At 42.3% G+C, this 18388-nt stretch overlaps 1 protein-coding gene across 3 annotated transcripts in view; it reads right to left on the bottom strand.

Annotated features, from left to right (window-relative positions):
• The window catches only part of TBC1D12 (TBC1 domain family member 12), a 684903-nt gene that overhangs the window by 85464 nt on the left and 581051 nt on the right, over positions 1-18388 (bottom strand). For all 3 annotated transcript variants that reach the window (XM_069611336.1, XM_069611337.1, XM_069611338.1), the window contains 2 exons: positions 2108-2236; positions 1850-1959 (listed from right to left, as the gene is read on the bottom strand). In XM_069611336.1, the coding sequence (XP_069467437.1) occupies positions 1850-1959; positions 2108-2236 (239 nt within the window). The remainder of the gene's footprint in view (positions 1-1849; positions 1960-2107; positions 2237-18388) is intronic.

Below are 18388 nucleotides of genomic sequence, written 5' to 3'. Positions count from 1 at the left end.
GCAAATCAACTGGAAATAAATTCTGCCAAATTGAATATCTTGATCTTGGGTTCTCCCCGGTGTACTCACAGGAAACCTTTTTGGCGGTAATCCCACAAACTATTTACCTGGGCTCGTGTGGAAGCCCTAGCATCTGTGATGCACCTCACTTGCTGGATTTAAAAATGAAAAAATCTCACAGCCAAGGTGTGAGTGATACACAGGAAGTATGGGAAGTTTTCAATTAAACCAGTGCTCATTTTCTATAACTTGAAAGTAGTCCCAGTTCTAACTTTTGGAGCAGTGGTCTTCGTGTGCACCTCAGCGAAGGTGTGGGCATCTTATGAGGGACTCTTCTGGAGAGCAGTTCCAAGACTCCCTTGCAGAATCCCAACCGTGTTAATAAGGTTTGAGATGGGCCGTATATCACTAGTGGCTAGAGTCACTTGGAAAACCTCATCTCTTTTCCGGAAATCTATCATGCAACTGTCATTCCATACTATATCTTACGGGAGGAATTCCTAAAAAGTAATGAGAGCGTAATGACCTTTTGGAAATCGAAATGTCTTTCTATTCCAGAACAGATGGGGACGGACCAAGAGATATTGGTGCTAAATCCAGACAAGGTAAAAAAAAAAAGAAAAAGCTCTGGCAGGCAGATTGGCTGCAAACGCTGGAAGCCAAAAACAACCATTGGCTTTATGAAGGTCTGCAATGGGAAGTAAAGGGGTACACAACTGCCTTCCAAAATCTCTGATTAAATTCCCCTGCCCCAGATTTATACATGGCTTTTTGGGATTTAGATTTAATTTCTATCGAACAAAACAGATTACAAACAAACTGAGAGCTAAGTAAATTGCACATTCTGTGGGGTAGGTGGAATCATTGAAACAGGTTACGCTTTTCTTACGGCCTCAAAGACCCAACATATAGGACGATCCATAGAATTGAAAAAAAAAAAGATTGTGCGGATGATTGGTCTACAGAAATGTTGCTGGGAGAAAATGTTTCACTGACTTTTGCTCTGGTTACATTTCTACAGGAAGTGTTCCCCTTATTTAAATTGGGGGAAGGTGTCTTTTGAAACTCAAAAGAAGTGATGAATAGAATGGAAACAGACGAATAGATTGGAAAGAAATGTTGACTAAATGTATTGCCTGTTGGTGTTGTCAAAGATGTTTGATCTTAAAAGCAAGACAAAGGTTTGTAATAAACCACATGTGTATAAATAAAAAAATTATTGTTTTAGATTTAAATTACTATTTTAACTTTTTGTAATACAGCACAGTATTTATTTTTTTGAGTTGTGTACTCCCTAGTTGACAAAATTATACATTAATACTTGATTAATTCAAATATATAAGTGATGTAGTATGTTTCTGCTTATTAATTAATCCCATGACGACGAGGCATTGGTTATGTACTATATAGTTCCCTATCTTTCGTGAGTAAAAGGGACTCCCTTAGTGTTGGTATTATTTTTACAGTATTTAATTTGCAATTATGTCCGCATAAATCTCTGCTTGGACCTTTGCACTAATAGCTGGTGTGGACCTATTGCTCTTAGCCCAGTATATATGCTTTTTACACCACCTGCAGGCTCCCATGCAACACCTAAACAGAAATCACGTCGACTTAATCTTTTCTTGCTAGAAAATACAAACAAAACAGAAATATTCTATGTCACTCGATAGTTGCACTGACTGACTTTCCCCAGCCCAAGCAACCTGTGTGATAATCCCGACTTCATTTCAGTGGATTTCTTTTTTTTAACACATTTGATAATGTCCTACAGCTTTGTCTAATGAGATGGTCTGTAAACTATTCAGGTATCGTGTAGTGGTTGTGTGAATCGTACAATGGTACTTACCAATCTATCAGGTAGATGTCTGGTGTAAGACTATAGGACTTAAAGTGGAGGAACAGTTTCGGAAGATTTTCCTCAAAGAAGACTTCAAACGTTGCAAAATATTTCAGCATCTGTGAAGATGAAATAGACTTACTAGTAAGCGTCATGAATTGCCCAAGACAACTTCGTATAGCAGACACATGCACTCATTAAACAGTTCAAAGAGATTTCTACTGGGATGAACTCCAATAAAATGCAAGAGGTTTTGTATTGACATACCATACTATGATCCACACGGAAGAACGCTAGCTGGCATGGTTTATTCAACAGATTTGCAAATGCAATGAATGCATCCGCTTCTTCCAGATTAAGGATCAGCACTGCAGCTACAAAGGACATTCCTTGTACCTGTGTTGGGGAACAAATTGAAATGCCTGCATATTATTTAAAGGTTCTGTAAGAAATAGGTCACACAAAGAAATACATATTTTGAGAACATTCCACGTGTCTGGGAAATGCTTATCAAGCCAATATTTAAATTGCAATCACTTATTTCTCATTGACGTGAAATTCGCCATCCAATTTTGAAAAGCTAAAATACAAACTTGAGAGGTTGCACCCTATTTCCTTGTGTCGTTATTCCCACTTCCTCGGGCTAGAGAGGATGCCCTCCCCTCTGCCTCCTCCCCCCATTTGATGTACAGTACAAATCTCAGAGAAGAGCACTTGGGGTGCAGACCAGATGAGCAAGCTAAGCAGCACCAGGTCCATTTCGCTTAGGACCACAGCTGCGCGTGGCACGAGAGAGATGGCAGCAGAGGATACACAAACAGCACTTGTATGTGCTTCTGGGCCTATTATGTCCCATCAGTAGACTGGGGTTAGATATGTTTGCGAGCCAGAGTCCTTGGAACACAATCACAGAAACTACGTAGTGTTCCCCTGCGACACAGGAACCTAAATTATGTCAGCATACCAACTCCAGTGTTTTTTCCCACAAGTGTCTGCTTACAGCATGGGACATCCCAAAGTGAACACTGCACACACGTCTGTCCACAATGCTCTGGGAAACAAAACCATTTTATTGTCTTCTTTTGAAATACTTTATCCCAATTGTCACAAAAGGACCGAGTACCATGAACTACTTGTCTTTCTCTTTGCTATGAATGCAATACATTCAATCAGTGCTTACGTTTTTTCAAAAGCAGATGGCCTTTTCACAGCATGCATATGCTTTAGGGTCATGTATGTGCGTTACAACCTGTGCCAAGGTGTCCACCTACTCACTGCGATGCCTAGACCCATACCGGGTCTCTTAGTTTGGGAACAGGATCCAAGACCTGGGACAGAGTCCTAAAGTAGCAACTATGCAGCCTTGTTTATTGTAAGCCTTAGAATAAGACGACATGTACCCATATCTCCTCCCAGTTTATCTAAAGGTTGCTGACAGTAGTCAAAGTCAACCTGTCAATATGCTTCCTGGCCCCTTCTGTTCAGAATTCACCACCAGAGGCTTAATGCCATCTTCATAGCACATCCTCTGCATGGTGGGATCTGGCTGGAATATGGAAGCCATGCATGCCAATCGGGAAGCACGTTATGTTTGAACAGTACAAACCGAGTACAAAAACACGTCCAAAATGGACCCCAAGAAATCAGGGGGTCATTCAACCCTCGTATCACAAGGCGTTCGCGACCGTGTTGGATGTTGCATACCTTGGTCTAGCTTCAGGCTATGTCTCTGCCACCCCCCACCCCCATCAGTTAGCTTGGCAATGCTGCATACGCTGTTTTTTTGTGAGTGTTAATTTGAGCTTCTCAGCCAGGGAATACCGTATGTCGATCAGCCTGGTCAAGGTAATGTGTTCTTTGAGAGAAAGATGGCAAGTGATGTGCACTTCCACCTCTATAGGGAGCAAGCTAAATCCAGTTCTCCAATGGCTGCAGGTGTCGTTTAGAGGCATCAGCTACTGAAATGTTTCAATTACGTCACTATCACACTGATGTGAACCCAACAGCAATTTTCAATCATAGCCCAGGGAGCTGGGTTTCCACAATGAAAACTTCAATCATCTACACTAGACATTCCTTTTCTGTGTGTCACATTTCTGTGAGCAATAGGATATGCTAGTAAATAAGTCCAACAGAAGGCCAGACATTGCCTAATTATATGTGAAAAAGTTGGTTCAGTTTCCCTTCACCATTGACGGATAGAAGACACAAGCAATGCACAGCATAACAAATAGCATTTATTTTAGTCACTAAGAATTAACATACATATTACTTACTCAAATCAGCTATTATTCAGTTGTCACGCCTCCACAAAGGGATTATGCGACTAGGATTGAAAATGGAAGAGGTCAAAAACTCTTGGATCGGGAAACTTCAGGGACTTTTTAAAAAAAGAATCCTGTTTTTTTCCTACTGCCTCTTTTTGGGTCGAGGGAAGCCTACATGACAGCTTTGCATTACTGAATGAGCACCGTCCGGTTTCGGAAGGCAGGAATTGTGGTGAAGAAACAAAGGCATGCCATCAAAAAGGGGGCGGGGGAAAGGCTGGCTTGTTGATGTTGGACAGGTTCTGACTGAGGTAGATTGCTTTCTTTTGGTGGGTGACATGGCGGATAAATGCAATTCTTCTGAAGCAACCTTGGTTTAGAAAACATGGCAAGAGGAGTAGAGCGAATCAGATACCTTGGCCGAGCGTGCTGGGTAGAAGAGTTCACGTCATTCTTCTTTCATAAAAGAAGCGAAGAGGGAGGAGAAGGCTATTCCAAAGTATGACCATATACATCAAGCTCTGTGATAAAAGTTGGTGGCAATGTTAAAGACTTGGAAATGAAGGCCATTTCCTTTATGCCGAATATCCTACGAAGATTTTGCGCAGGCATGTCTCTCTTCTAAAATGGGAGATGGACCCCAAGAGCGTTAAAGTTTGGACTTACTGGGACTTCCTTAGTGGGAAAGATGTCCACTAACAATGTAAATCAATACAAAAGCGCTGTGTCTAAACTTAATGTGGAGCCGCTTACCGTCATGGGAGCAAGTGGGTAGCATGTTATTTTTGCCCAACCTGGTGCTTGTGGATTCTAAACAATGGGAACAATTTAGCTGCAAAAAATGCTTTGAGAGTAAAACGTCCGCTATCTTACTCCAACTAAATGGAATGGCCTCACACACGGTGGAAGCAGAATATCATATATTTTGATAGCTCCCTCAACAAAAAACATCGCCTTCCAGATTTATTTAAAACCAAAGAATTCAGAATGAATCTAATATTTTTCACCATACAATTGGCTAGAAGGCTACAGCTTTGTTTACTGCCTGCACTCCTAATTATTGTCTTGCCGTTGAACTATCAGGGTATTTCAGCATAGTTGCAAAAACTACTTAAATAAGCCATTAACAGTATAGTTAAGGGTGCTAATTAGTATAACCACACACCTTCATCTCGTAAAAGCATCAACACACATGCATGCTACTGCATTTCGGACCTTGCTCATTTGACCTCTCCTCATCCCCAAGTTGATATTTAAAGGGCCACTCAGATTTCTGTTTGTTCAGTCCCCTATTGCCAGATTTTGTACACTTGGGTACAATGGTAATGGTTAACAAACAAATTGTACCATGATTGGACGATGTTTTTTGAACTATTCTAATATGTTTTGCTGGTAAAACAGGTCAGTGAAATAAGTGCACCCTGTAGCCACAAGATCGAGTTCCAGAACAGGCCCCTTAACCCTTCCTTCTTCTGAGGCTGACACAGATAAAATTAAATTCGAACATATTAACAGGAATTTTCAAAGCATTTTGAAGGGTGAAGCATCAGGCATGACATCAGAGCCATGGCTGTCATTTGCATCTATGTCACTCGAGGCGCCTGCGGCGGCGGGGTAACCTGCCCACCTCTTCGTCCGTCTATCTTTTAGCGTTTTAGGGTGCAAAAGTCCACAGGACTTGCAGGACTGCTCATCGTGATCACGAGGCAGACACTGGTTTTGTTACAACTTTAGTGCGTGTCCTTTCACAGATATTTGCTGTTGCAAGAAGGGCAAAACTAAGGAGTCCTCGCCATAGCTGAGGTGTGAAGCGACAGCGAGACCAGAAGTGAAAAGAGCGGGGAAAAGAAAATGCATACAAAGAATGTGTGGGATATATTGACCCACTCAACAGCATTTCCCCACATCACCAAGCTGCAGTTGTGCAGAAACCACAAAATGGTTGCGCTGGCTCCTGTCAGCGCCATGGCTCAAAACTGCGTTTTGCAACAACAAAAATGGCTGCACCGTCCTGCCAAGCACACATCGGGCAGGATGATACAAAGGGGGCACATTGTAGGAGATTGCCAGTGTGTTCCGACAAACAAAAGGAAGAAAGTGGAAAAAGCAGCGTTGCTTTGATGCAAAAGCTAAAATCTCCATTGAAAAGAAACCCTTCTTCACCTTTAAAAAAGAAATGCGGCTTTGACGCCAATTCCCTCGGTTCCTTAAAGCCACTATGATTAATACGCCCTAGCAAGCCCTGTGTGTTTCACTGTGCCTCAGCAAAACCAGGAATGAGTCTGAACTGACAAGCCCAGTCAAAATAACTAAAAAATAAATAAATAAATAATCAACCAGGAATTTTACTTTGACTTACACGGGAAACGTGGTCATTTTCTTTGCAAAAGTATCCAAAACTCAGCTGTTCAGAGAGCGACTCTAACCAGCTGAGCCATGTCCGTTTCAATGTATCCGTGCTTCGGACCAACTCCAGCACTTCAAGAGAATAACTATAGCTTCAAGACAGTGTGTGAATCTGCTCGAGATGAAAAGTTGAACTTTAGAAGGAAGGCCAGCTACACCACATGTAAAAATAAAATAAAAATGGGACTTTACAAATCAAAGAAAAATAAATGCCCGTGTGTTGGAACAATACACTGGTGAATGAGAGCCTGCTAGTCTTTACCAATATGAAGGGGTGTGTTGCCGGTGAGACTATATAAAATGGGTTATTTTATGCAACCGGCTTGTTTTAATTCATGATCTAAGATCAGAAAATAAAGGTTAAAACTATGGTGGCTGGAGTTGCAAGTTGAAAAACAGGTTTTCTGCCTGGAGGGGTGGCACCAAAAGGAGGGCTCTCTCAGCAGATACTGACAACCCCCTGATAATTACGGGGTTCAACAGACTTTTGTCTCTGCTGGGACCCTGACAACGAAGCTCCCAGGGAAGGAAGTCTGAAGTGTGAAGGGGCAATAAAACTTCCATCAAGGGAGAAACCCCCACCATGCTCTGAAGGCAATGACAGTCGGCACCAGTTGAAGGAAAGAAAAAAAATGACCAGGGGACAAAAGGGACTGCCATTTGTTCCCAAAGACTATTTCAGGAATAAACTTTAAAGACTTCTATCTCTGCAGCAAGACTTTGAAAAATTGCAAACATTTCGCAGTTTAAAAGTGATGTTTTTGTGTGTTCTTTTGAGACATGGCAGAATTCACTGAAACCTTGGGGACAGAAAGGGCAAAGTATTGAGGATAAATCGAAAAGTATCAATGTTGCAAACATACATTTTTGTACATGCATCCCTTGGGATAATTCGCATCTGTGTATAAAGTTATGGAATTTTGGGCCGAATCTTTCATGTTCAAAATTACCAAAATGTATCAGAAGGGCGAAATTAGGTCCCACTGACTGGAGGATTGGACTAATATGTGCTGCACATAATATGTAACCAGTGTATATAATTTGCTAAGAGCGCAAGTGTATAAATGTATGCTTTTGGCAAAATCAGATTTTAAGTAAAGTAATTGTGGGAGTTTTTGGACATTGTAAAACTCACCTCATAAATCTGACATCATTCCCTTGGAAATCCAACCAGTTGCGAGCAAGGCAGAGGCTAGCACCCCTGTCCAATCCAAGAAGTTTAGAGGCAGGCTTAGTTAACCCTGCCCAGTCTATACTTTGATGATGTCATTATGCATTATAAATAAGGGTCCCTGACAATACTCTAGACAGACACTCTTCCTGATTTCCTACGCTGTGTTCCGGTTCCCATCATCTTCCAGACTCCAACTACAAGGCCAAGCATTGCTGACCAGACCCCAGGGCCCACTGCAAAACCCAAGCAGTGCTGATCCCATTCCCAGCAAGGCCTCAAATCTAAAAACCCACCAACTTTCCCCATTATCAAGGGGAAAGCTGTGGTACCTTTGGCATCCTGATCCAGCCTGGCTTGCTGCCACTCACTTCATGCTGCTGCAATCCTGCTACCCTGATGACCTTTAGTATCCAGTGACCGGAATTTCCCATCTGGTCAGCCGGTGACCAGAACCGCACAGCTGTTTTCCCGATGCCCTGCCGTGTAGTGACCAGACCCGGTTGACAGTCCAAAAAGCCCAAAACTAAAAAGTGGATTCTGAGTATTTCATCACCCCATAGAATCCCTAGTATCCCCTGTCTTGCATTGCCTCATCCTCCTCTATAAGTCATCCTATCCTTATCCTGATAACTTGTCCAACTGTCAGAATTCTCTGTGCATTGGGTCATTAATCTCCAGGCATCAGCGCTACTTTTCTCTTCACTTCTGTCTTGCATAGACCATATGTCATTAGCAATATTTTGATTAAATACAGGAATTTTCCTTAAAGAAAAGGGGTACACTGCGTGAAGGGTTACATCGGGAGTGTAACAGTGAATTCACGGGTGGCGTTCTTCTCTACTTGGTCATTAAATCTAGTTTAAAGTAAAACTGTTCTTTTCACAACCTGATTTCCTTTCCAATTTCACCTTTCATTTTACTCAAAGCGCACCTCCTTCTACATTGCATAACTCTTTCAATTTACCAGCTAGAGACTTACTTTCAATTCATTCCATTTTGTACCTGTGATCTATATCTATTCCCCAACATAAATCCAAATCAGTGTATTTCACTCGTTTTTATTAAAAACCGTTTGGGTAATTTTAGGCGGGAATTGCAAAAGTGTACATTTTAAACGTGTTATTTGACTGCAATCCGTTTTAAACTTTCCACCCATTTCTGAACAGTATGCTTTTGGTAATCTGTTCTTTGTGATTGTTAGTATCTCAAGGTTTTTAGCACACATTCATTATCAATTCATCCACTTCCGAGTGTCATTTCACCGCATTGCAAGGGGTTTAAAATCAGTTCTCTCTCTGATTTGGGGAGGCAAGGTCAGATTCAGATTCAGTTTCTTATTCCTGAGTACCTGCTGCTTCTTTGTATCCATTCAGAATTGATTATTGGTGAGTTGAGGGAACATTGCAGAGGGAAATTCTAACTTGGGTGCCATCTGTCCTAAATCAAAAAGTGCTCCTATTCTGCTGTGCTGTGTATATGCGCCACTAAAAAGTCAAATTCAGTGCATTGCTCACATTCTCATGTGTAACTATCACCCCATTGGTGATTGCTGCCCTATATTTAAAAAGTGTGCGATTTCTTTTGAATTTTAAATAAATATTGCATTTGACCAACCAGCCTGGTTCATGGTCCATTGTGACTCGGGGTATTTGAAAAGGCGGTGTGATATGAGTGGTGTATCATCCCAAAATTGAATCCACATAAGGAGAAAAGCACCTCAGTTAGGCGCTACATACTAGACCAAGACCGAGACCGAGGTGTGCGTGTCGCCTGATTGAAATCCTTAAACCATAAACCTGGGCCCCACTCACCCTACTGTATAAGCCTGGCCGTAGGGCTGAGGCCACGCGGTCGACAGCATCAACCGAAGCACCAGCCACCGAAATCTGTAGTCTTCGGCGCAGGATGTAGAAGTAGCTGTCGAAGGGTCGAAGACTTAATGACCAAAGGTCACAGACAAAGAAGTTCTTTTTTCAATGTACGAACTCCGCATAGGGCGACCAGCTAGCTGGGCGAAAAAAAAACAATCTTGAGGTACCTTGACGCGTGAGGGATTTTGGGTACATTACACGTCACATTAGGGATAGTGTTACCAGCACGCCCATGTCGACGTCCCCTTCCGATCCTTCGAAAGACAAGATGCAATACTCTGCGATTACCACTAGATGTCGGACTATATGCACAGCATGTGATTCTAAGCAGATTCACACGCATCAGAAATATATATATACACATACGTACATATATGCATACACACACATTCACCCTTAGGAGCAGATGGAAAGCATTTGACCCAATAATCAGTGTAAAACTGGTAAGTATGCACATGCAAAATGTCAGTCGAAACACTTTTGAGCAACCGTAAAACAATTCCCTAGCTTTTAGTAAATCAAGCCGCAAGATGGTTTGGTGCTGTGTGCCCTAATGTCAACAGTCCCAAAGTTATACTTTTCAGGTAGGTTTACTAGGTGATTGGATGATGCAGAGTTAAAAAAGTTTAGGGAAGTTCAGGTAAGTAGCACTTTCAATCCCAGTACACTAGATTAGGCTTAGGAGAGGATGCTTTGATCATATCACCATTGATCCAAGTCAGAAAAGAGATAGGGACATGACCTTACGCTCATGTAACCCTATGGAGGACAGGGGGAAAAGAAACCAGTATGTTCATTTATCCCCCTGACTCAGATTTCTCCAGAGACCAGTGGTGAGGTCACTTTTGGATGCAGGATTTAGTTCTGGTCAGTCACAGTGCTTGAAATTCGTTTTCAGGTACATTCAGGCCGAACACCTTTGAGAAAAAAAAGATGAAGTCTTCTGTAGCGCAAGCGACCTCATGCAGCGACAGGCAATAGTTGGTCCAGGGACCCTTCCAAAAGCTCAGAAAGCACAGACCTTTGAGCAGAGGGGGTCAAGACGGGTTGTTCCCACCGGTCGAGGGGTCAAAGCACCAACCAGGGCCTTTTTGAGAACAGGGAGAGGTGCAGAGTTTCCCCAGGACTTCACTGGAGTTGATGCCGGTCCGCTGCAAAGGACGTCCTCGGGTCGGCAGAGGCTGCACTTCTTTGTGGGGGACTTGGGGGACTTGGCTCGAAAAATTATCTGTGGAATGGCTGCAGGAGTCCTCCTTTTATCCAAGATTTGGATTGGAAGCGTGCCAAACACCAATGGTAAGGATCTGCATCATTCAAACTGGCAGTGCCTATCCAATCATGGAGAGCCACTGGCGCACAATATGCCCAGCAACAGACATTCAAGCACCATGATGTGGACTGGCACCAGACAGTCCGAGTCCCCACATCCTACCACAAACAAAAACCACCCCTTAGCCTGCAAATACAGCAGCATTCCAGAGTAAAAGGCATTTTATACAAGACAATTTCAGCTCTAAGGGCAAGAAAAAAGCCAAGGAACAACACTGCCAAAGGACAGGCACAAATATCATGGTACTGCCGTCTTAGAGTGTTAGCTACTCTTAGTAGCCATTTGCAGTAATTGCCAAAATGCACAAGTAAAAAGTTCAAAACATGGTAGGAAAATATCTGCTGCCACCAGCCTATCCTGGGCTCATTGCTATTTCTATACTGAAGGCTGCAACAGAAAAAAGCTAAAAGATGTGTGCAGTTGTAAAAATACAAGAATTCCATAGAGAGAGACATAAGGCCTTATTACAGGTTTGGTGGTATCCCACCAGTAAATCTGGTGGGATACCAACAAACGGAATTACAGTTACCGGCACTTGGGCTGCCAGAATTACTGGCAGATTCCAAGTGCCAGTATGGGCATTCAATCCAAATTCAATGGAGTTGCGGCCACCCGCGAACCAAACCCGGCGTTGGTCGGTGAGGTTATGTGCCGGTAAACGAAACACTGCAACTCATAATGAGGCCCATAGTCTCGCAGCACTGATAGACATATGGACTGGTCAGTCTCCACATAAAAATGAGCACAAAGCAAGGGAAGTAAACCAGAAGGCTAAATTTACCAACAAAAAGTCAGGTTATCAGTCAAAAGAAGGAAAGGGTGACCCATAGATGCCTATGGGAGTAAAGTAGAAAAAAGAAATGTTTTCCTAACAAGGACCATTAAGACATACTCGGAGGTAGTGTCAACTTTCAGGGCGATGCCTGATAAAAGGAACTGCTTTTAGAGCACTCTTATTAAAGCTTAATTTTGATCCCTGGATAGTGTGTTTGGAAATTAAATTTGGCAGCCTACGCATCACACTCTTCAATGTCTATGGCTCTTGTGAGGGTTCCGCAATGTGAGTCGGACAATTGTTTGATGTTTGTTCAAAACATGCCATTTTATTAAAGTATAAATTATATCAAATGCCTCACTATCCCTACTCAGCTGAGGATGTGCCCCCCTAACCAAAACTAAAGGGAAAAAATAACACTAGAGCTCTTGCCCTCACGCTACACATCAAACACAAAGAAAAATATATGGCGATTCAAATGACAACATTCAGAGTTTCTTGATAACCTCTCAATAACCTGGGCGAGTTCTCATCCCCAGGATTCAAAGTGAATTCTACTCCAATGTTCAACAAAAGAAAGAAACAAGGAAACCCCCGTAGGTAAGATAGTGTCTGATCAGTTCTTGAAGTTTCAATGTCAAGGTAAATTTTTGTTAACGGAAGTCCAACAATAGCAAATCTTTTCTTCTTTGTGAAATATGGACTTTCCACTTGCTCAGAACAGCGCCAATGGAATTCTTGGTTACAGTTAGTATGTCAGTTAAATTAGGATTCACAGTAGATCTCTTTATCAGCATGGCTTCACAGTGCTGTTGCTTCTACTTCACTTCTCTAAAGCTTACCATGAGAACATTCTCCTTAGTCTCATAGTAGTCCACTTCGCTTGGGCTATTGAAATGTTGTATTCACCGACAACCAGATGTATCACCACAGCCTGAGTACTTTGTACTTCATGTCACCTTAAAATATTCATGAGCAGCAAGTTTCCATTCCTCAACTTTGCCTTCATCTCTCTGCCAATTGTTGGCCGAAATAATTACCCAGAAACCTTGGTGCTACTCTCCTGGTTCCAGGTAATGTTTGCACATTTGTATCTTAGGCAAGGTTAAACTTCATTGAGCTCACAGTCTTGGTTGGATTGTTTTCTGGCTTTTAGAAAGGCTGCTTTCAATCCTAATAGATGATAAATCTTGGCTTGGGTAATACTTGCTCTCTCTCCAACTGCAGAAACAACGTTTAACCACTTGACATTTCTTTATAATCTATTGTCTTTTTGGTTCTACTACTTCAGTGTTACAATGTTTTCGGGTTAACAATAGATTCTCAAGTTAACCTCCACTTGAGAATCATTTTTAGCCACACACGACTGCACCTTCATTGTGTTTCAGAGTTTCAAATGTTTGAACCACAGACTTGCTTGAGAATAGTTTTGGGTCACGCTACCACTGCTTTCTTTAGATTTTGTGAAAGTCTACAGCGCTGAGATCTTTGTTTTTTAAATCATACAACAATCAGATTGATGTTATGACAGAGTTTGTGGACAGCTTTTATGCAAGGTTATGATCTTAATTTAATATTTTTTTTTGTAAAATTGTATCTGAGAATAAGCGAGATTTTAAAATGTATAGAATAATGAAGTGTAATGATTATAAGTAATGTGAATTGTTTTAAGGATTGTAGATTTGTCATATTGCATGCGTTTTTAACTGTTGTATATACAAAGCTTGACAGCTGTAAGTATATTAAATAAACTTGAAACTTTAGATTTTGTAGTTTTAAGTGTTCAGCAAATGGATTGTACTTCACACTAGTACATGTTTTGGACAATGCTCGCTCACATGCAAGTCTTACATTTCCCATTGTTGAAAGTTCAACAAACCACTTCAGCTCGCTTCTGCTTATACGAGAGTGAAGATAGGACTGGATACTGTTGCCGGCAGTGCTTGTGCAAGGAATCAGAACGCCATGTTTGACTCCCCGGCTTCTGTGATCCTTGTCCGCTGGGTTGCACAACTTCAGGCACAACTTCTACTGCTTCTGACTTCACAGGGGCCCACACCCTTCCTTGCTGAATGTGTCTCCAGTCCGGCCACTCGACAAAGGAGCCCCTCTCGCTGCAGAGACCCACGGCTCACCTGCAGCTCCTCGTCTCGGTCTCCAACACACTTCTGGCACAGCAATCTCCACAATCAGGCTCACATGGGGATAGGCAGCCTTCCTGCATGCCTTCCACTGCGCAGCCTCTGCAACTCAGTTTGTGGGAGCAGGACCCTCACAGATTATCTCAGTCGCACAGATCATATGGTACCATTCGCGAGACGGTTTAACCGAGTGATTAACCCATTCAGTAGGTTGAAAAACACAACAGAGCAAGCTATCTCAAAATCACTCTATCCAACCTGTATTGCTAAAATACTTTGCAGAATCTTAGCTAGACTAGCACCACTTTTCCAGTATTAGACCCTGACGAGACTGGTTTTCTTGAGAGCAAATTCTTGTTGGACAACACCAGATTCGTCAGTCATCCCACTATGAATGCTTTGAATGAGAACAGCTAAGGGCCCTCTTGCGCTAGACTGGAGAGTAATAGTAATTTCTCCCTCTATAGTCGCAGTACGATTTGGTTAATGATGGCAGCTCTTTATAATAATCCTCTCGCTAGGATAAATGTGATTGGTCTCCTTCTCCTCTTATTAGCCAAAGGAACACCACAAGGTTGATTAAAACTTTACCTGGTCTCCTGGATTGGTGGACTTTCCTATAGCGGAGTGTCCTAGAAGCTCCTCTCGAAGTTTACATGAGCACAATGTTAACCTGTGCTTTTGTGAATTGATTTAGGCAAAGGGGCTTGGGGTCTAGAGTATCTTCTTCTGTTCTTTATGACCTTCACTAATAGGGCCAGTTGGTCAAAAAGGTATGTGTGAAGCACGACCTGGTAGATTCTGGAATACCAAGGAAAGTATATCAGCACCCTTCCTTATAACTTCCCTAAATTCCATCTTTCCTGGTTTGCCATTATACGTTACAGCTTTCACAGTTTGCGCATGACTGAGGAGATTCAAGTGATGATGGGCCTTCTTGAGCACGTATATTTCCAGGATGCAGTTCCTTGATGTGTTGCTGCATGAACATCTTGCAACATGCAGGATGATGGTGGCAGCATTTACCCTATGTAGCGCACAGGGCACCCAAATCCATTAAGATGTGGAGAGAAAGAAGAACGTACAAGTGTCCATGGTGGAAAGCAGGACAAGGCCCTGTTGTGTACAGACAGGTAAGACGAGGAGCTGTGGAACAGAAGAAGCAGCATGGCCACTGTGGCTGCCATACAGGGCATCTTCACTATAGGTGCACTGGAGAGAGTATGGGAGCTGGGAGGCTATGGTATGATGGCTCACAGCCCTTACAGTGCATGGGAGACCTACAGTGGTTGAGACCCCAGCATACCAGATGGGCACTAAACTGGGGTAGTGAGAAGATATTATGAGGCTTGTGGTCTGTGTACAGCAAAGAAACCAGGTGGATCAGAGTACCCGCTGACATTATCTGGAATGTTAGCACTTTGTTGTTGCACTGGAGCCCCTACAGTTGTCCAAGCTCGTGTCCGCCATTCTGGAAAGCCTGGCATCACTGCAGAGGAACTAATAGTTTATCCTGGAGACATTGTCTAAGAGCAGTCCCAATCGGATGCCGAGATGCTAAAAAGAATAGATGTCAGCCAGAGTTTCACTTGCCAAAAGGATCTAAAGAAAAATAGGTAAACAGAAAGGGTGGCCAACTAATCCAATCAGTCAACGATACTCCTTTCAGCAACACAGATGAACACAAAGGCGGTGGAAATAATTGGGGTATGATTGCAATAAAGGAGGACAGATTTGCAAAGGTAAACCAATGGTATGAAGGTTAATGGTGAAGCCTGTTTGCTTGGGAGGCAATGGAAAAAGATTAATAAAAAGGTGGACTGGATACAATGTTCTTCATTTTGGTGAAGAAGCAATCTTTGACCAACTTGCAGAGGTCTTGCAATTGAGCAATTTGGAGGATGTTTCATTTAGGCTTGAATAATGAGTGGTAGGTTTTAAAACCCCTCTGCACCTTTTGCAACTTTTCCAGCAGCCAGTGTGTTGTAGGTTTCTTTAGATTCGTAATGGTGCAATTGACGAGATAAAGAGTTTTGTTACTTCTAGGTCTTGTATTAACAAAATCAAGTTTTACTTAAGGGTCTTTGGTTAGTGTAGCAGGTGGGTAGTAATATATGGCTGCTGTAGGAAGGCTAGGTGTAGTGTCCATCTTATGGCAAGTCTTACTGCTATTATAAAATAATGGGCTGATAAGATGTACAGCTCGAAGAGCCCAGATGGTGGCAAGAAGCAGAGAGCCAGGATTGGAGGACCTTGAGTTGAGGGGGACTTGGAGATTCAAGGGCCTGTGTTGTGAATATAAAGCACTAGCTGATGAACCTGTATTGGATAAAAGCAGTGCAGAATCAGGTATTCCGGAAATAAAAAGCCCCATAAAGGAGGCAGAACTGATGGTTTGCAAACATTGATGAGGGAACGCATGATAGAGGTTCACTGCTCCAAGAGACTGCCTGCTATACAGCCAACACCATGTGAAGATATTAAGGCATAGTCAATACCGGGACTGAGAGGCACAGGGAGTGTACATGTGATGAAGGATACTAGATGTGTCATAGTCGCACAATAGCCAACAGCAATGGCTGCAATACATTTCCTTGTCAAAGGGAAGTATTTTCACAACAAGGAGGCAGAACCTTGGAAAGGCATCCATTTAGAAAATCCAATATGGCCACAGTCTTTCCGTGGCTTGGTGTTCCTCATCAGTGTACACAGAAAACTACTGTAAAAATGGCCTACCACAAGATTAAATGGAAAGGTTGATGGTCTTACTTTACATGCAGAGGATTGAGATACAGGAGGAATGGATGTACCCTGCAGCACGGTGCACCACAGAGCTTTCTGCTGGATAGCTATGATTTTACAGTTAAAGAGATGCTCTTTCACCTAGAACAATGGACCACAGACCACTGCTGCTCCCTTTATGCACTATGAAAGGCTCTAAGCAGACTGTGGAGTACAAATGTGGGTCTAGAGCTGCAGGGGTAATCGCCCAAGTGGCGGCCAAAGTCCGTCATTCAATAAGCAGCACTACAGCAGCACTGGTGAACCTGCATTGAGTCAGCAATCGATGTCCATAACCTTTGGTCCCGGCTTCTCCAGTATGAAGCAGAGATGCATTTGGAGTACAAGGAAGTTTACAGACTCCACCGATTGGGGACCATGCATCTGCCCATCACACTCTCTTACGCAAATACTAGGAGCAATGTCCTAACTCAGCAGTATCTGCTCCAAAAGAATGAATACAGAGTAAAACAGTATTCAGAAGGGACTGGAAGGCAGACTTGCTAGCTCTGTAGAAGACAGAGGTTACAGGTCATTTGGTCGAAAAAAAAAAGGTCGACAGGACAAATGGTAGACGCAATTTGGTCGAATTTTTTTTTTTTTGTATTTTCACATTTTTTTAATTTTTTTTTTGGGGGGGTCCCCCTGCTCCCCCCAACCCCCTTTTTTTGCTTAAAACCCCTTTTTTTTCCTAAACGAAAACCTGAAAAATATATATAAAAATAAAAATTCGCCCATTTGTCTTTCGACCAAATTGCGTTGACTATTTGTCTGTCGACCAAATGACCGGACAGCAAAGACAGACATTTACACTCACTCAGAGCCGGTTATGCCATAGTTGAACAAGGCAGTTAAACTGCAGAGTCAAATGGTGGGGAGAGTGGGAACTGTGGGGGGGAAGAGTAAGCGGATACGGGCGACAATGCCATTACAAATGGCACAGATGGAAGTAGATCGGTTCTGAAGTACTGGAAAGGTGTTCAGGACAATGAATTATAAAGTGAAGCCGATAACTGGTTGGAAGGAGGGAGGTCAGGTGTAGAAAAGATCTGGAGTGCCATCTTGTTGCCTTGTAGGTAGCAGATAAGGAAATCAAGGACTGTTAATCTAGGTCCCCTTAGCTTGTTCTGGATAGCCAACAGATAGTTGATGAAGATCACATGGATTCGTCTTTTGCTTCAAATAAGGCAAGGGAGGGTATGAGCAGTAGTGTTAGGAAAGTTTCTTTTTGTTGTTTTTCCTCCACAGACATCAATAGGATACCCAACCTTTTGCTATTGTTTTGAATCTGTTCTGACTTTTGGAAAGTTGAGGGGGAAGCTTCTCCTCCCCCCCCACCCCCCCACCTAGTCTTTTACTCATTTTATGGATGACCGTTTTAGGTCTCTCCATAGTGTATGATTGGAGTTCTAGTTTCCCATTTCTTTTTTGTGTCATTATTGGCTTATTACAAACCTTTTTGCACAAACAATTTAATCCATTCCTTCACATAAAATCCATTATTAAATATTCCTCAAAACAGTTCTATACCAATATGAGTTGAATTCATCAACTAAATCCACATATTTAACTCACAAAAAAACCAAGAGTTTGATCTTATTAAAACCGTTATCAAATTTTCAGTGTTGCTCAAGGTTTCTTAAATACAATTTCTAGAAATGATATTGCTGCCAAAGCCAATGAAAACAGTTCCCCACTCAATAAAAGGTTCCACCATTCTTAGGTTACTCAGGAAACTTGCAAAATTCTTAGTCCTTAAATCCATAAAAGAATTTCTTTTTTAAAGTATTTTTATTGGCATTT

The sequence above is a fragment of the Ambystoma mexicanum genome, chromosome 8 (assembly GCF_040938575.1).
Source record: "Ambystoma mexicanum isolate Mex_15411 chromosome 8, UKY_AmexF1_1, whole genome shotgun sequence".
In the NCBI taxonomy this organism is placed as follows: Eukaryota; Metazoa; Chordata; class Amphibia; order Caudata; family Ambystomatidae; genus Ambystoma; species Ambystoma mexicanum.
The sequence above is the reverse complement of the archived record's forward strand: the minus strand, read 5'-3'. Positions and strand labels throughout refer to the sequence as shown.